The sequence below is a fragment of the Cyanistes caeruleus genome, chromosome Z (assembly GCF_971803275.1).
Source record: "Cyanistes caeruleus chromosome Z, bCyaCae1.hap1.1, whole genome shotgun sequence".
NCBI lineage: Eukaryota > Metazoa > Chordata > Aves > Passeriformes > Paridae > Cyanistes > Cyanistes caeruleus.
In genome coordinates, this window is record NC_141732.1 from 61,896,540 (window position 1) to 61,919,504 (window position 22,965).

The 22,965-nt window shown below is 38.4% G+C and overlaps 1 protein-coding gene across 10 annotated transcripts in view; it reads right to left on the reverse strand.

Moving 5' to 3' along the window:
• The window catches only part of ZSWIM6 (zinc finger SWIM-type containing 6), a 131,189-nt gene that overhangs the window by 27,165 nt on the left and 81,059 nt on the right, over positions 1–22,965 (reverse strand). For 6 of the 10 annotated variants that reach the window (XR_015280130.1, XR_015280128.1, XR_015280129.1 and 3 more), the window contains 8 exons: positions 17,394–17,573; positions 15,671–15,847; positions 15,231–15,377; positions 12,290–12,436; positions 9,847–10,107; positions 5,865–6,000; positions 1,114–1,271; positions 432–595 (listed from right to left, as the gene is read on the reverse strand). Coding sequence is in view for 4 of the 10 variants with exons in the window: in XM_086867106.1 (XP_086723232.1) it covers positions 432–595; positions 1,114–1,271; positions 5,865–6,000; positions 9,847–10,107; positions 12,290–12,436; positions 15,231–15,377; positions 15,671–15,847; positions 17,394–17,573 (1,370 nt within the window). In the remaining 6 variants the exon portion in view is untranslated. The remainder of the gene's footprint in view (positions 1–431; positions 596–1,113; positions 1,272–5,864; positions 6,001–9,846; positions 10,108–12,289; positions 12,437–15,230; positions 15,378–15,670; positions 15,848–17,393; positions 17,574–22,965) is intronic. The other 4 variants (XR_015280132.1, XR_015280131.1, XM_086867107.1 and 1 more) reach the window with 1 other exon arrangement.

A 22,965-nucleotide genomic window follows, 5' to 3' on the forward strand; every position in this document is an offset into this window, starting at 1 on the left:
ACCAGTCATTATAGTGGACCTTGGCTTTCAACAAGCATGTACCAGTTCTCATTTAGGGGAAAGAAGAGAAAGAAAAGGAAGAAACCCCTGAAGACCATGCACTGCATTGCATGCATGCAAGCAGAATAATTTTACTTTCTAGCCAGTCCTACATATAATCCTGAATCCACCCCATTGGTCCTCTCTCACCTTTAAACAGAAGAGTGCAGTCAGCAAATGCCAGCTCTGCCGTCCACCTGAATGCTACAAAGGGGCTGTGCAGATTCTTGGTCTATGTTTACCAGTACCTTAAGCCTTGTATTAGAAAACAGAACTTGAAACCAAGTCCTGACAGGGCCCAAAGACAGTATCCTTTCCCGTGCTTAAAAGCTGCACCAACAATGCATCAAATTTCTTTCTACTATTATAATAACAGCAAATGATGAAAATACCTGAAGGCCCAGTTCCAGAGAAACTTTCAGAAGAGTTATGTCTGGCAAGCTGTCCATGAGTGTTGCTATTTTAAATGCATCCTGGGCAAGTTTGAAGATGTGTGATGAGGAGTGGATATTTTTCTGGATGGATTCTAACACTGTTTCCAGTCTCCGAACATCACCTGCAAGGTGTAAGAAGAATAATCAATATGGAATAAGCTCCCTAAACACCCAGAGATCCATTATAACTGAGCCTGACATTGCTATGCAGTAGTATGATACAATTATTCACACTATTTTTAGAAACCTTCTATAATTAAATTGCATATGAATGAAAGATGTAAGAGACCACAAACTCCTCTGTCTGAAGGTGACAGTACAGTGCACGGCCAAAACTCACTCTGATTTGTGAATTTTAGAACTGACTTGTCCACCTCTATGTCTCATAGTCAATGTCATGTGTCAGGAAAACAAAAAAGCTGTCTCATCAGCCTCATACCGAGCTCATCTAGTTACCAGCTAACTAAATTAACCTCTTTGCTAGAAAATTACATGACAGATTTAAGCTCAGTTTGTTGTACGCATTTCAAATTACTGTCACGCTGTGATCCGAACTCCTGAACACAAGTTTTATGATCTGTTTACCCATGCAATATTAAAAGCACACATTTAGTTGAGTACATAACTGACTGCAATGTACCTTTGGCTGCTGTTAGCATGGTTGACGCCAGCTCACACTGCTGGGATTCGATATGACTTAGGGTGAACCAGCGGGGATACCGGTTTGGAACAACGGATGCAATGTGGTGAGGGCGGGACAGGTCCCCTGAAGGAGCTGTGGATTCCAGTACCAGCAACCTGAATTGAGAAAGAAATCCTCTTTCATTAAGCCACTATTACATTTGGTTGCTCATGAGCTAAACTAAAGCTGCAAGAATACTCGGTATTGTCTATGAAATATGCTTTTTCAGTTTCAGAAAAAAAAAAAAATATTGGAAAACCACTTCTCTTCTTGGGTAATCTCAAAAGTCCATTTGCCTAACTTTCCAACATCAATAGGCATTTTTAACCTACTGATATTTTATAATGTACCATAATCTGATGTTAGGGTCCCAAACAGCAGTGACAGAGAAGTTTCCTTTAAAATTATTTTTAGACTTCATTTTCTCATCAAATATTCATCCATCAGCAACAGTCTTATCCAACAAGGAGTATTCATACTTTAAAAATTCAAATTAATGTGTTGTTGACTACTACAATCCAAATGACAGCCCACAGCAAAGATTTAACCTTACTGTCCTTGGATTACACTAGATTCAGACAGTACACCAGCTACTCTATAAATGTCAGTACAAAAAGTAGGAGTCAACAAAAATAGGCTTTTATCTCAATACACTTCAGCACAGTTTCAGTATATGAATGGTTAATGAAGCAGTAATAAGGCAATGTCCAGAAAAAAAGTTTTTCCAGTGCTTAGCTTTTTGATGTCTCTTAGTATATGAAGTCTGTTTCTACCAGCTTCCATCTGCATATGATTTCCTAGAAGGAAGTGATCTGAGGATCAAGGAAGTTGCATATCTTTTGTCAGCAAAACTACAACTATCGAAAATTGAAAATTCAAAGCATTGTGTTTTTCACTGATAGATGATTTCTTATAGAATAAGCCCATTTAAATGCAAGCTACAATTTCTTATACTTAAATAAATACCTAAGTTCTCTAAGCAGCTGTGGAATATGTCTTTTTTTCTTTCTTTTTTTTTTTTTTCTTTTTGCATTAAGATGGATTTAAGTTCAGCTTTCCTGACTGCCTCAGTGAACACGGCATCAATTTTATAGATTCCTGAAGCATATGATATATTAGTATAATAATAATATAGCAAAATAATATATTTAAGAATTCACTGAGAAAGGTAATTTTGAATATATGGGAAGGCATCTAGTAGGCACATAAAAATAAAACATACCACCAGCATAACTATCACACACACCTAAGTGCATAAAAATATGAAGAAAAACCCCTTCTATCAAGTCAAATCTATTCTCTAGCAGCACTAAGACACCTCTTTATAAACACATTGTAAAGCTGATTTTTCCAAGCATAGACTGAGGTTGCATATAGCTTCAATGATCAGAAAAAATCCTAATTATTAAATGAAGAAAGGGATTAGTAGGTTATGAGTAATAATAGATAAAAAGCTTGAAAGAAAGTCTGTTTTGGAGAAATCTTTTGTCACTTCAAATTTCACTGCCAGTTTCTGTGCTCTTTTGCTGTGAAAAGAAAGTCTGTTGTGAATTGGTGGCTTTCACACAAATTTGGCAAGGTTGGGGAACACCAGAAAAGCACAAGTAGATTTAGCATTCTTAACTTTTTTTTTTCCCCCTTTGAAACATCAATTATTTAGTTAGGTTTCATCAAAGCTACCTTGTGATTAAACATCACCGTTGAAGGCTCCCCAATCCTGGCTGAAATTCAGGCTTAACAAGGGATTGAGCCAAACTAAGCCAGATATTCAAGTTCAGATTCCAAGTGAGCAGTCAACTAGGTCACTGCAGATTCATGTTCTCCAAGACTATGCTCCAGATGTTTCAGTGCTGCAAGCAGAAAACTGTAGATAGAAGTGACCATCAAGGACTGCACAATCCTGTCCTTGCAGACCTGAGGTGCATACATGAAAGGCTTTGTGGTCTCAGTTTCCATTTATTTCATATTAAGTGTTACATGCACTAAAAAAAGACTCAAAAAATTACACAACAACAGGTGTTTTTTAGTACAGAAGGGTTAAATACTTCTGAGCTGCCAGCATGGGTAATTGACCCATGTAGACTTGTATGCAGACTGACACTAAACACTTCTATCTGAAAAGGAACCAGCTGGGATCTTGGGAAATTAACTTCTTTAATAAATGTTGATGTGAGAAAAGAAATATGCTTCACTTCTAAAAGCATGAGCAGCTGTAGAGATTTCCATGCAGCACCTTTACGAACTTCCACATGGGATTTCTGTCCTTGCCACAGCCACTTCCTCCCTCCCATGGAAGACAAGATGCTCAAGTTTTCATCTTCTGACCATTCAACCTCTCAGCCATGAGACAGACATTCAATCTTCATGTTGTGTTTATTCTTGTCCCCTCAAGGCAGTATTACATTACTTTTTCATTTAGTTTGTATTGGGAGTCCTTTCTTATCAAACTAACATTTTGGTATGAATGGGAAGAATAAGCATCCTTCTTCAGGAGAATATAAGAATTGCAGAAGAATGCAGACAGACATGGAATAGAAAGTGTCTAAATCTGCCATCACCATAGTTCAAGATAGCAGTTCACATGTCTGAAGAGTGCCAAATATCTAACTACACAAAGAATGATTACTGGCTAGGACTGAACTTTCTGTCTTATACAGTGATGAAAAAATGGCTATGGAGAGAAAACAGCCCTGATTGCACTGACGTCTCCTGTGATTTTACCAGATGGAAACAGACACTTCTTTCTTATACTGGTCTATTTAAGAAGCAATTTCCTTGGTTGAGATGACAGCTTTATAGCAAATGAGGGCTGGAGCTACCGAAGACTAACTTGACATTTCATCATTTGGATCTTTCAATGTCTTGTTTTTCTAGTTGAGAAAGGAAACTTCCAAAAGAGCTTTCATTTATGACTGGTTTCTGGGCAAATCCTTGCTCAAATGAAACTGCATATTGACGCCATGTTCACTGAGGCAGTCAGGAAAGCTGCGGATGGATGACTACTCCAGACTTGGATGATCATTTTGATAGTTTAGCTTAAGGAGGAAAAATTCATACAAACTACCTCTTGAGAAATCCTTTAAGGTAGTAACTGAAAGTAAATTCAAGACATGAGTAGGTTCTATAAAATAACTAACTTTTTTCCTTAAAAAAAACCCCAAAACTAAACACAACCAAACCAACCAAAGAAACAACAAAAATCAAAACAAAACAAAACCAAATAAAAAACCTCCATGTACCAAATTTTGAACTATCTTCCTGTTCTGAGATAATTAGCTATTGACATACTTACCTTGAGATAAAAAAAGACTAGCAAACTTAAGTGGTCCAGGTAGCTTTCTGATCATTCATTTGAATGTTCTCAATAGTTCATCAGTAATGTACTTTCAAATTCTCAGTCTATTTCCTAAAATGCTAATTGTAACCAGCAAATACGTAAGGTCACTCTTCACATTTTTTAGACTCTTCCAATAGCATCCATTACTAGACACTCTTGGAGGCAGGAAAATATCCAACAGGCTAAGCAGATCTTTGTCTTAAACTGACAGCTGTATGTTGTTCTTATGCAGTACCTCCCATTTAGTCCTTCAAGAACAGGAATTGTTTTCTCCCTATTTAGCTTTTTGGAGAGAGCTGCTCAAAACATCTCAAAACCATACAAACACAACCTGCCTGATGAAGCTAAATATTCTTCATGTGCATAGGATGCTCTTTAATCACTGTGCAATCATGCTTGGTGCTAATGACCAGGAAAATTCAAAATTTTTTTTTTCATAATCAACGACTTGACTGCTCCTCGTATTCAGCTGTGGCTATTCTTTGTCAGCCATTAACTACTACGTTCTTGATAGTGAGCTGACAATTCAGATGGGACCACTGTCTTCCCTGCATTCTATGTGGACAATAGTTTTATCACCGATCATTTAGGTCCTTGAAAACTCATTCAGAAGTCTTTTCTTAGGTATCATTACCAGTCTGACTGGCTCTGAGAGAGAGACAGCACACACTGAACACTGCCTGAGAAACATATTTTTTCTGATCACTGAAGACAAATAGGATGCAAACCAGACATCTCGTTATCATTGGATGTACTCCATTTAGATGCCAACATTCACCCAGAAGAGGCTAAGATGTTATGAAGCACTAAAAAATGTACAGGCTCTGACCACACCACTCAAATCTATTGTTGAGAGTCAATTCATAAAGAAGGCAAGTGAAACAAATTGTCCTGCTGAATAGACTAAGCAGCAAACAATCCTGAGATTTATGGTGAAATACCTCTTTCCTTATTTCATTACCAATACCATCATACACACACAACCACATGGGTGGAAGAATGCATATACTGAAGTGGCTTTATAACACAAAATCTTGTGCTCCAGGTGTGGGATTCTGTACATATTTGAAACAGAAAATTCTGTTTCACAAGTCTAAATAAACGCTAATTTAGTGTTAATAATTTATAAATTATTATAACATTTATTTAATTATTTATAATTATTAGTGTTCATAATTTATAAATTATTATAATATAGTTACTATAGACACCATTTTCTTTTATAGATGACAGAACCAAAATAGTACCTCCCTGACTCCTTGAATGGAAGAATGCCTATTTCAGAAAAAGAGACTAGGTCTGATTACCAAACCTTTTCCCCCTTTCCACAACCACTACTCGTGTTCTTTTTAGACAACTCATGAATACATACCGCATGGCTCTCAGTGCAGTTTTGTATGCCAATTCAGCATCATGAGGTAGGAGAGAGGTGAAGAGATACTTGGCAAATGTGTGCATTGGAACACTCTCCCGATGGATGACTTCACCTAAGCCACTATATGGTCCACCTGCAGGAAAGAGAAACAGAATGTCAGTCTCTACAAACTGCTAAACCCCAGCTTTTGAACCTTCAAAAGCATTCAGAACACCTTCAGCTAGAAGTGGTATTCAAAGACAGAGCCTGCCTTCAAAGGTGAAGTTACATTGCTATTTCAATGAAATAGATAACACATCACATATACATGATGTGTTACAGTTATATTAAATACCATGTATTATTTAGGAAAACAAGACAGACTGCAAATTTCGTAATACTAAGCACACTCCCAGTGCTTATACAAATGACAGAATGGTTACAGTATTTCATGAGGCTCATTCATCAAGCCTGTTATGCAAAAGTAAAAAGTCATAATCCTAGCTCTGCCTCCACACAGTTGTATTATGCACATCAATACCCATGCACCCTGTTGGTGTGCCACTGCTCTATCACAAATTCACCAGGAAAAAGAGAATGACAACCATAGAAAAGTGTTATCTTTAATTGAAATTACATGAGCAACCACCACAGAAGCACCTGATCCTTCCAACGTCTCACCTGACATTGGCATTTAAATAAGCTTTTGGTCTGGATGTGGTCATGACTCAAGCCCCAGGTCCTACCCTTGCGTCACAGCAACCCCATGCAGCTCCACAGGCTGGAGACAGAGTAACTGGGAAGCTGCTCAGTGGAAAAGGACCTCAGGGTGCTAGTGACATGAGTCAGGGTGTGCCCAGGTAGCCAAGAAGGCCAATGGCATCCTGGCCTGGATCAGCAGGACTATGGGCAGGGATTGTCCTCTTGTACTGGGCACTGGTGAGGCCACACCTTGAGTGCTGTGTCCAGCTCTGGTCCATCAATCCACGAAAGATAATCAGGTGCTGGAGCAAGTCCCGAGAAGCACCATGGAGCTGTGGAAGGGTCTGGAGCACAAGTCCTGTGAGAAGCAGCTGAGGGAGCTGGGGGTATTGATCCCGGAGAAAAGGATGCTCAGGGGAGGCCTTATGATTCTTGACACCTGCCTGAAAAGCCCCAAGCAACCAGAGACAGAATGAAAGGAGATGGCTTCAGATTGTGCCAGGCAAGGTTTAGACTGGATATTAGGAAAACTGTCTTAACTGAAAGGACATAGGAATATATGTGGAATAGACTGCACAGGGAAGTAGTGGAATCACTATTGAAAGTGCTCAAATTAAGTGTGGATGTGTCATTTAGGGGCATGGTTTAGTGGTGAAAACAGTGGTGGCTGGCTTAAAGGCTGGACTCAACAATATTATTAGTCTTTTCCAACCTGAAGAATTCTGTAACGATGAACACAAGGTTTGATTGTGCATCAAAGCTGGTTGTTAATCCAGTATATCCACATGATTTTAAAAATACTATTTTATTTATTACTGGGGCAACAGATTTTTCTCTCTCATTAAGGTGTAGATTTCAACTTGATAACAGCAGCATCACAGTAGACAACAACAACTTGTTACGCTTGTTTACTTGTTAAGCTTCAAATGTTCACAGTGCATATGAATCCTATTTTTTTTACATTTTCCCTGCACACCTAAGACTGTTATTCCTGTACATAGGAAAACTGTGTCTAACAGTTTTCTGACTTTAGTGACAAGAGGTTCAGGCATCAAATACTGCAAGATACAGAATAGGAATCTTGTATTAAATATTACTGGACAATTATTGCACAGATGGTATCCAGCAGTCCCAGAAGCTACTACTACTTCTAAGACTCCAACCCATCACACACGGATGGATGGATGGATGGATGGATGGATGGATGGATGGATGGATGGATGGATGATGACTGTGTGAGTTCATTTTTGTTTCAACAAAGTTTTTGACTGCTGCCTTAGCATAATACGCAAGGATAGAAATCTGTAGGCATGAAAAAATTCTGAGCTCCATAGTTGGGCACTTCTAAAGACCAGGGCTGATTGCAAAGGAAACGTCAATTAAGATTTAGTAGGTGAGAGCGTGTCTCATAATCATTTCAAATGAAGTTGAAAGCCATCCAAATCTAGCTGGCATTGCTTGAATGAAAGAAGCCATTTCATGTATGTTGTCCAGTTGGTGGTCCACCAACTGTTTCTGAGTCAGAAACTCAGTCAGAAACTCAGTCAGGACACAAAGAATACATGACAAAGCATTTATATGAAAATATATTCTGCCATTAACTTAGCAGTCAAGCAAAAAAATCAGAACAGTTCTTGCAAAACAGTCTAATATTCTGCTTTCCCACAAACTCAAATGGTAGCTACACACAGTAAGCATTATTCTGCATTAACAGCGTAGAAATCAGCTAAATATTGGATTAGGTTTTCTTTATTGTATCCAGAGAATTTCAACTAAAAACTCACAATTGGTATGATTAGCACCTTAAATCATTGCACAGCTTTTCCTCCATATAAACTGGCAGTTTCTGCCTAGGAGTAAACTGAAACTACTGCCAGAAAACTAGATGTCTCATCACACACTGAAGTAAGACAACTGCTGCACATTGCTCACAATGGCAATTTTTTTGACAGTTTTATTAGCAGACTTCCTGCTATGATCAATTCTTTACTACTCTAAGAAAACACTAACAGAATTTCAGTGATCAAAATAGTAAACTAAATTATCAGAGCATCAGAGAGTATATCAAAGAAATCCTGCCTTTTTCTCATAAAGCATCCTTACCAGTATACAGAAGCATCAAACTGATTTTATAATGCAGAGGAATCCTGCATGTTAATAGCTAGATCTAGACAGTATCTTTTCTTGTCCAAAGGCCATAAAGCAGCAGTACAGACACATCATGATGGAAACCTTCCCTGTGTTGTAGCTTCTCTGCAGTTTCAAATCTAGGCAAAAACAGTGACTTAAAGCTGGGAACCCTAAGCAACATATTGTACCGCTTCCACAGAAGACAAAGTTTTAGCAAAACCTGACTGTTGTGTAACATTTTCACAACTGTTGTGTAACAACTTACCTAGTACTACACTCCCCTTCAAGCCATGTGCACTCATAACCTGGACTATGCCTTTGAATAATTTGTCCCCCAGGAGTTTTTTCTTCCATTAAAGAAGAACAAAAGCCAGAAATACAATCTTGGAACTCGTGACATTACTCTCTGAACATAATGCTTAAGTGCTACATGTTAAGCCTTTTTAAAAGCTACGGCAAAAGTATGCACTTCCATGCACAGATTTTATTTCAACACTGCCTAATTCGAAAACATAAACTGTATGTCATGGTCATAATTTATGCACAAGACCAGACCTGAAGCCACAATGTCATGGTCATAATTTATGCACAAGACCAGACCTGAAGCCACAATATTTGACCAAATATTTTAATTTCCGCCTATGACATAAACTTCAAAGGCAAGTAGCATTCTCTGTTTTCACAAATAAAAAGTTGCATTTCCACCTCAGCAATCATACTTGAATTTTCTGAGCTCTTCACCTGGGCACAGTGGTCAAAATCTTCATACATTTGAAAAGCTGCCAGTATAGTTCCTTTTGCAGAATACAAGGAATACTTAGAATTTTGGTATCTGGGAACTGTTGATAACTGATGTCCATATTACATAATAATTAGCCTGAAGTGTATAATCAGGTTATTGAGATAATGACATGTAACAAATGTAAAGAACAAAGTGTATTTAAAATTAAAACAAAAGGTTTATAGGTCAGTATATGCCTTATCTCTACAGTCATATGATATCTAAAGTATGTCAATTTTCATAAGAGACTTAATAAAAACTTTCATGGAGCTCTAAGCAGAAGAACCATCTTAAGTATGTAAGGCAGTTTCTACAGGAACACTAGTTCTGTGTGCTTGTGTAAGTGGAGACAGTTTAGAGAAGCAGTTAGCATCTATATTCAGCTACCTTCTAATAGGAAGACTGCTTGTTTTCGAAAAATCTTCACCAGAGTATCATCCAATTCAATTTCCTGTAGCTTAGAAATGAGCTGCTCCTCATTTCGACAAACCTTCTCTTGTGCATACAAGCCATCTGGCATTATTCGCTGCTGTCCCAGCCCTATCAATGCTACTTCCACAGCCAGTGTTAAGTACGATTCCCCTTCTTCTAAGAACTTGTGTGCAGGTAGGTGCTGGTACTCCAGGGATTTGCATTGCCCCAGGTTCTCTGTAATGGGTGACACAGAAAGAAAAACACGTCAGCAAACCATTTAACCCATAACCTGCCTACAATGCCACATACACAAAACCTTCTACTGTTAGTATTATTTTTTTTTTTTTAAAGAATTTAAATTATTAGCCAGTCTTAAAATACAACACTCCAATCTAAAATACGTCATCTGATTTCACATAGCAGAAATACACAAAAATAATTTGGTTTTAAATAACCCAGTAAAGAAAAAATTAAAGTTTTAATTTTTAAACTGCACATTTTTTGAAAAGCAGTTCCTCCAGCTTTGTGTTAATGAGGCCAGAATTTCAAGATCCCTTCCAATTTCTTTCCCTACCCATTTCTGTATTTTCTTAAAGCTCTGATGTGCAAGAAGTAGGGTAAAGTGCTTCTACACCTACGTAGATGTCAGTTGAAGATATTAGAACTGTGCAAATACAGTAGGCCTAGGAACTCCACTCTTTTAATATATGCTCTGTTTGCTAGCACTCTTTTCAGGCTTTTAATTTGTTACACTCATGTTTATGATAATAATGCATAATGTTAACATTAGAAGTCCTACTTTTAGTAACAATTGTAAGCAAATTCCACACAGGCCAAGCCATAAACTGATTTAAAGAATGCTACCAATTCATTTGTCACTTCACAGACACGACATATGACAAAATGCTATTCCGGCTTGTAGCATTTTACAGTCTAACTTGGGAACAAAAAGTTATAATTGTCAGATGTAAGGAGATGGGCAACTGCAACAAATGGAAAGGCTGAATGCACTTGGAAGATCACGTATGTGTGTGCAAAAGGAAGTTACTTTTCAGCACACAATGTTTTTTGTTTCATCAAGTTGGTTTTTTTTCAGTAACAGCAGAGAATCTGATTTCCAAATTTTTTAATTGAAAGTTTTTCTAGAACTGGGGGGTAAGAGAGTAGAAATTTATTGAAGAAAATCTAATTGTATAAAAGGAGTTTTGAGGCAAAGCCCCAAGAAGATTGTGTACATAAAAGAGCTCGAGGTTAAGTAATGAATCCAGTTTCTGTCCACAGTAGTGGTGTTAAGAAGCTACCCCAAAGGTGGAAAGAGACTGACAAAAAGGAACTAATCAGTTAAAATCCTGGGGAGCAAATACAGAACCTGAAATAGCTGTACATGACCTATCTTTATCCTAAATCATGTATTAATATAGCAACTCTACTTTCCAACTCCTACCATTTATAGACTATGTATGTTACCAATTTTAAGTGTTCTGTCATTGTTTTGGAGTATTATGTACACTGTAACTAAGAAACCTAGAAACATCCAGGGCTGTATTTAGGAGTGCTGCCAGCAGGTTGAGGGAGGTGATTGTGCCCATCTGCTCAGCACTAGTGAGCCCACATCTGGAGTGCTGTGTCCAGCTGTGGGCTCCCCAGCACATGGGCATGCTGTAGGAGATCCAGTGTGAGAACACAAAGATGATTAAGGGACTGCAGCATCTCTCATATAATGAGAGCAAGGTGGGATTATTTAGCCTGGAAAAGAGAGGGCTCAGGAGGATCTTACCAAAATGTATAAATATCTGATGGGAGAATGTAAAGAAGACAGTGCCAGACTCTTCTCAGTTGTATCCTGTGACAGGACAAGAGGCAATGGGCACAAACTGAAATACAGGAAATTCCATCTGAACATAAGATAACACTTTTTAACTATGAGGGTGGTTGAACACTGCAGGAGGTTGCCCTGGAAGGTTGTATAGTCTTCACTCTTGAAGTTATTCAAAACCCAAATGGATACAGACCTGAGCAATGTGTTGCTCTAGGTGATGCTGCTACAAGCAGACTAGGTGGAATAGATGGTCCCCAGAGGTGCCTTCCAAACTTAGCAATCTTGCAATTTCCTGCAATTTTTCAGAAAGATGACAGTGCAAGGTACATGGAAAAGACTGCTGCTATGAAGTCCTATTGGGTTTTATTTCAAATGTGAAATATGAAATTTTCTTCAGGAATGAGTAACTGGTAACTTTTAGTTTAGTGCTTTCTCAGTTTAGATGTTCTCTCCCCCTTGTGTTTTCCTAAGATAAGCAAATGTGAGTCCTTATACTATAGAAACAGTGACTTTGAAACTGATTCAAAAAGGCAAGACAGAAAAATACCTCCAGTAAATGAAGAAAGGTACCAGACTATTGCATTTGCTTGGTCTTACCCGTGAAATCAGAGAACCCATGGAAGCAGTCATCATCCACCCTGCAGGCTTCCATCAAGCTACCAAAAAGGGTACCAATGGGGTCCAAAGGGTGACCCACCCAGCCTTCAAGATTCGTTATTGAGGTTACTCCCCTGTGGAGAAGTTCTGTGGCAAAAAACACACACAGAGGAGGGAGGGAAAGAGAGCTCATGTTAGCCCATTGAAACAATTACACTAGTAAAACTGTTTAAAATGCCCTCAGTACAGAATTCAAAGTATTTCCAGTAGCTTCTGCATAGAAGGAGAAAATAGTATCTTTTAGGGTGAATTCGCTGCCCTTGGTGAATATGTAAATGAGGAATAAGAAAAGAGAAAGAATGGAAGGCAAACTTTTTCAGCACTAGGAAAGTGTATTATGGGTCAAAAATTTCAATGGTAATGTCTTTTGAAATCCCTTCGTTGACTACTTGAATTCTTCTGAAAACATCTGCTTGAAGAATTACAACAAAGATTTTTCTGGTAAAATATTTATAACAATTTCCTCGCTTTTTACATTTTTAAACACCTCTCTCTCTTCCCCCCCCACCCCCTCTCTCTCTGCACTAAACTCAGGATGACAGTTACTTAAAAAAAAAACAAAACCGAAAAGAATCAAATGTTTAAATGAGGTATACAAGAAAAAAAAATGTATTTTAATAGGATCAAGTGTATTTTTGGTCATTTTAAGATTTTAGTCCACAAATACCTTCAATATTTTTCAGTAGCCCTTACCCATCATTTGGTTAGAACACAGAAAAAAGGTTAAGTGCAATGAATTGGAGCAAGTGTGATTGCGGTAACAGGTATTAGCAATTCCCCAAATCCACATCATATGGCAACAACTCCCCTTTGACACTCCAAGGTTTTTTCCTCCTAGACCTACAGACACAAGTAAACTATGAGAGATCAAATGCATTACTGCATCTAAAACATTAAAAACTGTATACAAGCCATTATGGCTGCTCTGCTTCTCTGCCTGTCACACATTAACTTGTACCTCTCTTCACTCTCTCTTGTTCACAAAGCATCATGTATCTGAGTATCTATATGCATTAAACTTTTAAGTCGTGCTTCCTCCTACTTAAATGTGTGGGGCTAGAAAATGAAACACAGACACACTGTCAGAACGGTATAGAGGTTTTCTTAAAGAATCCATTGTTAAGTAATATGTATCAAGTAAATCACTGAATTTCTAACAAATAGCACATACTAAAGACAACAGGCAGAAGTAAAGAATATTACCAAGAAGGAAAATCAGGGTGACTTCTTACTGATTCACTTTGAACTATTTATTCTGTGTGCCTACCTATGAACTTCTCTTGTGTCATGCCAACCAAAGGCTTCAATCATCTCATCAGAGACGTTTAACGTAAAATCACACAAGTGGCTCCATGGACATCAGATCAGTCACATGAATAAAAGTTGAGCAGAAGCATGTGGTGTTTGCTGAATAAAAGCTTAAAGCTGGGCTGTAGCTGCAGCTTGCCTCTGGTTATAGAGACCAGCATACTTTATGGTATGAAAAGAGTCCTTTAAAAATTCCCCATGAGATTAAAAAATAAAAAAAAAAAGCAGTGAGTGACAATACAGAAACAACAAACTACTTTGTTTCAGGGCAGGAGGGATCACATTTCATGCACTTTTTAAAAACTATAATAGAATATTAGGTGATAGCTACAGAAACTGCTCACAAGGAAAGGAATTTAACAGAGGTACAGAAAGTCTACATGCTGCACTAGCAACTGGGAATGAAAAGGAGCACTACTACAAGCAGCATACTTGCAACAGACTCCTCACACCTGCCAGTGACATGAAGGCACACACTGATACAGGCACCTCCTTTCTTAACAACAGTGTTCCAAAAAATGCTTATCCTTGCTTCTGTGGGAAAAAAATACACAGGCACATAGGAACTGCAGCTAAATTTTTTTCAGCTAGGTGCATATCTTGTCTTCTAAATGCTCATTTCTGGGAAAACATCTGAACACACACTTGAAAAATTTACATGTATGATTTCACACTGGTATTTTTGACTAGAATGCATGAGGATATACTGTTCAGAGTAACAGAGAAAATCTGAAATAAAATATGAATGAAAGGATTAGTGTAGCAGCTGAGAAAGTAATTCCAGTTTTTCCACGTGCGCTCTTCTACCACAAAGCCATTCCCTTCTTCCACTGCCTCTTTTAACTACAAAGATTCAGAGCAGAATTATTTTGGGTTGCAAGGATCATGTGCTATAGAAACTGTATCTGAAGGAGAACACCCCTTCAAAAAAAAACCAAAAAACCTAGTAGTGCTCAGTGGAATACCGCAAAATATTTTACAAAAAACAGTGTTAAGAAACCCAAACAAAAAACAAACAAACAAACAAAACCAGACAATTAAACAATAAAAAAAAAAAAAAAAGACACAAATCTCAAGCCCCCTCTATTCAGAGAAACTAAAATTTTAAGCATTATAAGAGATTTTCCTGGAACACTGCCCAATTTGGTGAATTTTTGTAGTTCAGATTTTGCCTTGCTGTTACTCTCCACTTCAGGCCAACACCTCAGTATACAAAGCTCAGCAAAATTATAGGTCACAGAAAAAAAATTCAACACCTGACATGCCAAATGTGAAGTTCTGTTCAAAAACCTGTAAACAGGGTGACTATTTTCACTGCGTAACCAAAACCAGTGATTGAAATAAAGGCCCTATTATGCAATATTTATTGGAGAAGGTTGATAGGAGTCCTGCACAGCTCACAACATAGTTTACTGAAAACCTTTGACATCAGAATGTGACATTACCACTACCCAGACTGAAGACTTAAAAGACATCCCTTTCACTTTAGTTTCAAAATAATTTTCCTTCATGCAAACATCCTGGTGTTACGGTCAACTTGCACACCCTTTGACCTCCTCTTCCCCACATTTACCTTTCTTCTGTGCCCGGAACATTTCCAGCTGTTTCTGCTGCTGCCTCCTTAGTGTATTAACAATAGCTATTGCTAGCCTCAGTGCTTCTCGTGGGTATCCATGAGATCGTAATGCATCCACCCTCGCGCAGGCTGTAGGAACATGTTCTAAAACAGAAAAAATAATTGAAGAATAGCAATGCCTCCATAAATGAAATGGGCTGTTTTGCTAGGTTATTCAAAAGGGCTTTTTTGTTTCAATTTTTTCTGTTTTGTTTAGTTTTTAAAACTATGCAAGGGAGACTTAAAGAACTACTTCTGAGCCAACATTTCAAGGGAGCCTCTGTTCTTTTTGCCAGGCTTTTCATCCATCTCCCCACCACCTCCCCCCTCAAAATAATTCCACAGAAAATGAACAAAGCACCAAGTCATAGAAACATCTTTCCGGTTTAGCCACTTACCATGCCAGAGGGGCCACCCCTGAGAGTCAAAGAGCAAGTTTTCAGTGTCGTCATGGTAACAGTAGTTGGTGTACAGGTCACTGCTGATAATGTGCTGTAAGTGGCTGTCCTGCCAGTGCAGATCGCACGCCTCAATGGCTCGAGTGAACACTGTCCGATGCGGCCTGTTCGATGAATCTGTCATTTTCACAGGTTTAGAAAGCTGCATCAGCTTTTGCTCATTCATACACGAATCAGTCATTCACAGTACTCCTGTCTTGTGCCTATCCACCAACCTTCAATTGCTGGCAGTCTGCCTTGCCCCCAATCCACCAAGCAGCCTGGAGATGACATTTCACATCCTATTATTGCCCAAGAACTCAGACAAAGTGTGTGCCACTCATCTTGCATTCAGAGAGAGATCTAGAAGCCAGAATGGCTGATGGCAGACAGGACTTTGCACACAGAACTGCTAGAGCTGAAGGACATTCAATAGCATGTACAAACTATAAAGTACATGGCACTCAAATATCTTCAGTATCTCTCCTTAGATCCACAGTTGTCAGAATGAAGGAGGGATAAACTGCATAAAAGGTATGTAATTTCTCTTTTTGAGAAGTGACACTAACCTTGAGCACTTGTGTAACTTTGCTGGCCATGAACATATACAAATACTATGAATAAAGTGAGGTCCTGAAGCCATGGGGGTGACATAATCCTCACTAGACATCATCCTATGGCAAAATTTTTCTAGTGACATGGCACTACATCTATCAATGTTCAGAAGCCACACCAGAGTTTGTGTATATATATATAAAATAGCCTGCCCAGGTTGGTCTGAACATACAAAGAAGCAAAAAAAAAGGAAGGGATCATGTGATGAAAGAACTTATCTTCCTGATTAGCTGTGAAATTTAATAATGAACCAAGTTTTTCCTTCACAGGTGATCTTCCAAGAAAAAGAAACAATAAAAAACCCAACTAAGTGCAGATCGGACACCTACCAAGAAATTTAACTTTACCGTGATTGTATGCAGTATGTATCATTACTGATGGTTTGAGGATTATGAGCAGATTTCCCTCCAAAAACACCTTGCACTTCGCCTAGTTATTAGCAGTCATCTTTGTTTGAAGAGGTTTGATAATCACATTTTAGATTGATAATCCCATTTTAGATTAGAAAATATGATACCAAGCACAAAAAGACACCTCTTCCAAGACGGCAGCACTACAGTTACTTTATGCAGGTGTGCATTACTCCACACATCTACTAACACAGACGGCACATACAGAGCACATCCCACAGACAGATGCTTTAGCTTCTCACATACAAGTTTAATGTAGTTTAAACAGATCCCTCTTTAAACAGTTATCAAGGCTTTATAAATGCAAACAAAATAAAAACCCCAGTACCAGAAAGAATACTAGATTACAGTCAAGCAAAGAAACAATGGGCTTTTACACAACATACTTCAAGGACATCCGATTTTCATGCAACAATATTTAGAAGCACCAAGTGAAGAGTTAGACCTAACAAAATACCTGCTCTGAAAATGTTATAGCCCCAGCATAATAAAAAACCACCTATTTATTCTTCAGCAAAGATAGTATTAGCATAACTGAGCTGATGGTCAGTTCTCAACAAGAAAATTACTTGTCCCAGGAAAGAATACTGAATTCTGAAAGACTAGAGTGTATAGGATAGAAGTTATATGTTGCAGTCAGTGCATATGTTTAGGCTCACCTTGGTTAGCATTTGCACCCTGAGGCAAAGCATTGGTTAAATTGGGCAGCTCGTTTCCATGGTTTCCATCTTCCCAGGGACAAACATCCACACTGTTCCATTTTTTCAGCTGTTTTAGCCAACTGGACTTCTGCTCCAACTTGCAGTGGGGATTTAAGACTATACACATCCACAGAGCACCTGATTTTAAAAAAATTGCTAAATTATGTTTTCTATTAAAAATGCAGCAGCCAATGACTAATTGCAAACTTCTACAGCATACACTTTTTCTCCACTCCAAGGCTACACTGCTTGCTTCCCAGCTATGCTTAACACCACACGGACTGAATTCCTGACACAGGTGCTTGGGGCTGGTGTGGCCGATCTGAAGCAGCTGAAAGATGGTACAAAGCCAGCCTTCTCAATTAAAAGGCATTAGTAGGTCTTTTGTATTAGAAATCCAGAGCTCCCAGTGTATGGCTCATCAGACAGGAACATCAGTCAAAGTCAAAAAAGAATTCACATAAAGTTACAGAAGTTACATAAACCAAGTTTTTCATCAAATTCTTGTATCACAAATGAACATTGCTTGTATTAATGAGAACTATGTATCTTTCAGCTTCATGTTACAGGGGCCAAAGAAGTACATTAGTAAGACATGCATTAAGTAAACATATACTGTCACACTCAGAACCCATCAGAAGTACTTATGCAACTCATTCCTAAATACTTCTCGGTCTCAGATAATCAGTAAACACTAATTTTGTGCAGTGTGATAGGAATAAGACATTTTTATGGCAATTGCTTCAGTAATTTGGTTACTCTAGAAAATTTGTTTCACATTTTCTGTTCAGGGAGTTCTAACAGTAGGCAAATTTGTGCTGACATATCACACATACCACCACTTTGGAAACTGCTCCCTGACACTACATAGCACAGCAGGCATAAATGCATCTGGGTGTCTAGCAGCAATTTTCAAATGGAAAGGTTTTTCTCTAAATCAGCTGTCCCTTCACCAGCTTGAACTCTGACAGGAGCATGAAGACATCTGAAAATAGTGTTTAGCAACAGTTCATTTGCTCATTAGGAATGTGCATTATATACTGAAAGAGACTGCAAGAATATGCTTAGACTACACAATATTCATGACAGGCTGGAAAAAAAAAACAAAGAATAAAAATGCAGCTGGCTCTTCTAGGATAAAAGTCTCACATTCTGGGATTCTTTTGATAACTAAAAATGCAAAATTGATACCCAGGTCACAGGGCATCACATCACATTCATTCCTAAAGTAAGTCAGGTAGGCCACAGCACAGGAGCCAACAGAAACAGCATGATTCTTAAGGTTAAGTTTCCTGCTATTCAGGACTAACATGTTAAGGGAGGCAATATAAAAAAAATCTGAAAAGCAAAACAAAATATGGTCTGTTACTATTCAGAACACCTGAGAGACACAAAACTACTGCACTTTATTACTGCACAGTAGATAGAGTACAGCAACTGTTCCAGATTCAGGGAAGTGTTTGAAATTCGCCATGGGGGTGAATAAGACCAATACCATTTTTAAATCTTCTCTTAAATCCAAATCATATCATTTTCTTTAGACACATTTTCCAGCACACTTCACTCTCCAAAAGGAATAAAATTACAACTGTTTCTTATTATTAAGCATCAGTGATTCAGTACTGCTCGAGACAGAATGACTACATTTCTTGCAATCTGCAAAACAAAACACAAATGCAGCACACATGGGACAGCCTTGGAGAACAGTTCTGGGCTTGCTTATTTATTTTCAGAATAAAGTATCATTTGAAGGCATTACACTGTACCTCTCAGCATCTAAAAAAAAAAAACCAACCCCCCCCCCCAAAAAATAAAAAACAAGTAACCAACCAATAAAAAAAAAACCAAAAATAAACCCCAAAAAACCAAAAACCCCAACAACCCACCAATGTAATACTTTGTAACTAGATTCCCAGTGTTCTCAGACTGAAGCAAAAGCAAAGTGGAGTATCTAAAACCCATTTGGTCAGTATTTCAATTGTCCATCAGGGCACGCTACTGTGTTGCACCATGCAACACAGAATAAGTCTACAGAGTAAATGGGCTTTTTTTTTCCTCTACATCACTGAAGGCAAGAGAATTCACCAGCCTCCTAAGGAAGCTCCACTACACATGTTGTACATCTAAGAGACAGGAGAGGGTAAAGATAACCTGAAGTATCAATATTCTTTAAAAAATCTGTGGTTTAATCTGAGAAGCTATGTCAAAGCTAACTCAGCAGACATTGTCTCTGAAACTCACGCCATTTTCATGTAAAGAACGAGTGTATTTCCAATAATCCCCTCACAAACCATTTAGAATTTCAATATACAATTCACCCTGCTACCTATGACTTCAGAGAAAGCTGCATATATATCTGAGATGTCAAACAGATCTGATAGCTGTTAATTCCCTGCAGGAAGAGAAGTGTGAGACAAAACTCTTCCATTCAAAGATGAAAAGGGAACAGAAAGAGCTGCTGTAGTACTATAGAGCCTACCATCTGGAAAAAGAAAGGATAATGCCTATGACCCCACACTCTTCTATCTATTTGGATTTCTATGTATTTTTGGTTAGTTTGCATTTTAGTAGTGGACTTTTTGTTTTTAGTGTGTGATTTTCTTCCTTCACCCCTCTCTTCCACCCTATCCCATGTAAGTGCACTTACCTCTACTCAAATTTCTTCCTGCTCCCTACACCTTCCTCCTCCCCTGAGATCTGCTCCATTCTGGCTATTTCAATTCACTGATTCCTGCCCTGCTCCTCGTGCTGATAAGTCTGAGGAAAATGTTCACTTTATCACATGCCAAGTGGCAGGAGCCTGGGGGATATTTTTATTCCACTCTGATGCTGCTCAGTGGAAGCCCCCTTGAGTCAGCCCTTAAATGTCACCACCAACTTGAAGGACTACCCTATTGTCAAAGAAGAGAGTGTATTTCTGCCTAACGGATCCCATCTGGGGAACCTGCTGATCACGTCATCTTTACTACAGGGAAGTCCTATGGAAAAAATCAAGGACAGGTATTCGTAATTTGCAGGAAAGGTATCGGACTCAATTTCCAGTGACTTCAGCCTAGAAACTGCAGTTTGCAACAGTTTATGGTCCAAAGAAATTTGAACACATTCCAAAATACATTCCTAGCATTCATAAGTTTACATGTTTGATTACATTTAATGATGTCTCCAATGCAAACTACAATATGAACAAAAGTCTCAGTAAAAAATAATTTTTTAAAAAGAGACACCAAAACCTCAGAGAAATACATACTGCTTTTCTCTCTAACACAGCTCTCTCTCATTCCTATTTCCTTTTCATCAGGTTTTTTTCCATACTGGTTCTCACCAGGCTGATACATCTTTCCCCCACCCCAAACTACATGCTACTGAAACACAACTGAAGTTCTTGTTTAAATCCCTGGGCTCTGACCTATGTCTTTTCAATACAAAACTTCTCACAGTGCAGTGGTAAAACAATCACAATTCAATATAGAAGTAGTTTTCCCCAGAAAATAATTGGAAAATATTACATGGTACAACTGCAATTTGGTACTAATTTCAAAAGGGAAAGGATATTAGAGCTGTTACACTACAGTAAGGAATTGTCTATTTTGATTCAACACCAATCTCTTGACCTCAAAAAAGGCAGCTTTGCCAAAACAGACCTTTGGTTCAGACAGACCTCCTTTAGAAAATGTATGGTTATCGTTCATCTTTAGTGTTAACCTCACCACCAGAAAAATAAGGAAAAATTTACGTGCAGGCCTTCCTTGTACATACATGGGAATACCAGTACTTTGAGACATCCATTCTTTTCAATTTATGGGGTAGAGAGGGACAGCATGCACTGACATTGATCAGGATTTACATACGCAAACTGAAAAACATTAAGAGCATTAACTCACTGTAAAAGTAGATGCAATATAGAACTACACATAACTACACATCCTGTATACACACATATCCATGCAGCTAAATGAAGTGCAAGGGATGTGCACAGACTCTCCAAAGAGATAAGGTATTGCTCACCTTCCATAAACCACATTATATTTTACTCTTGCTCCAGTAAATAGAAAGGTGGTGATGGAAACAATTTAGGGGGTCCTAGAACACTGATCATTACCTGAGCACCCAGCATACAGTTCTGTTCATCTGTTTGATTACACTCTGCTTTTCCTGAAAACATGATGCTATCTTGTCAGGGCTGCTGTACAGCTAAGCTTGGATGAGCATTTCCCCATTTACAACACCTAAGTAATCAATGGCTCAGACTTGGCCTTTGCTTTGAAATTTTATACTTCATGTATTTTAGATCAAACAGCGTATTTCCAAAACTAAAATATTCAAGAAACAGCTGCCGTAACATTTCTCCACCCTTTCCATTATTGCAACAACTTTACCTTAAAAAGTAAGTTACAGGAGTAGCATTTGATAATTTCAAAGAAAATGGAGACAGGTAATCAAGATCATTCCCTTTGCCCAACAGACAAAACAGCTTCAGCAGCTGCTGCACACTTGCCACTGTGCCCCACTTGAGATTAATCCATTCTATTACAAAAACATAATCTTCAAGCATTGAAAGTGCCAGAAGAAAAACAATACTAGCAGACAGAATCTATTAACACTTTGAAGTACTGGTGTCAGCAAAGGATTTGAAAGTGGTTTACATCTGTATTTTAAACACAGACCCTCTTACACTGGGACAGCCACTTGGAAACCTCAAAGAAGGTACTGTGTGGTGTTTATTATTTCTGAATGAGAAAGACAAGTGCCTTCAGAATAACTGGCAAAGCCCCTGCCCTTCTCCAGGCATGGAGAGATCTCCACCAGAACAAAACATAATCACAAGTCCCACTGGAGACTGCTCCAATTAAACAGTTGCTTTTATAAAACAGTAAAGATAGGCCAAGTGCTTCAGGACTGTTCCCACTTCAATTAGAGCATCAAGGAAAACTACTGATAGCACACAGTTGCACCCAAGTTGCAATTTTATTCACAAAAATTCCTTAATGCATTCTGGTTTCAATGTTTAGCCTTCAGAAAGAAGAAAGGTTTTCTTTCTATGGGTGCGGTGTTTCTTGGAGAACAGAGTGTTTCATTTTGCTCTAATTCATTCTGTTACTGAATCAAACTTTGATGTATTGGTCTTGAAAAGTGCTTCACACCGATTGTATTGTGTATGATAGTATAATCACTCCCTATGCATTTCACACTAGCTGGCTGATTAATGCAATGGGTTACCTGGAGCACTGATGGCATGAGGGAATCACTGCCCTTTTGAAGGCTAACCTCCAAGCACCCATTTCAGAGAGGGAAAGTGTCAGAGACAAAACACCTAATTCCTTAAGTTTCCCCTTCTTGCTGCCTGATGTTCCTATAAGGGTTAAAGGCAATGTGCATTTGACTGAAACGGGTATTTACATACAGAGATTCTATGCTGAGCTAGAAATCAGACCATGTGGTTGCTGATACGTCAAGTAAGTACAAACCTCTGCTTTCTCTTTCTATGTTTCCAGCTTTAGCACAATGGCACAAGGAACTAACCACACACTTC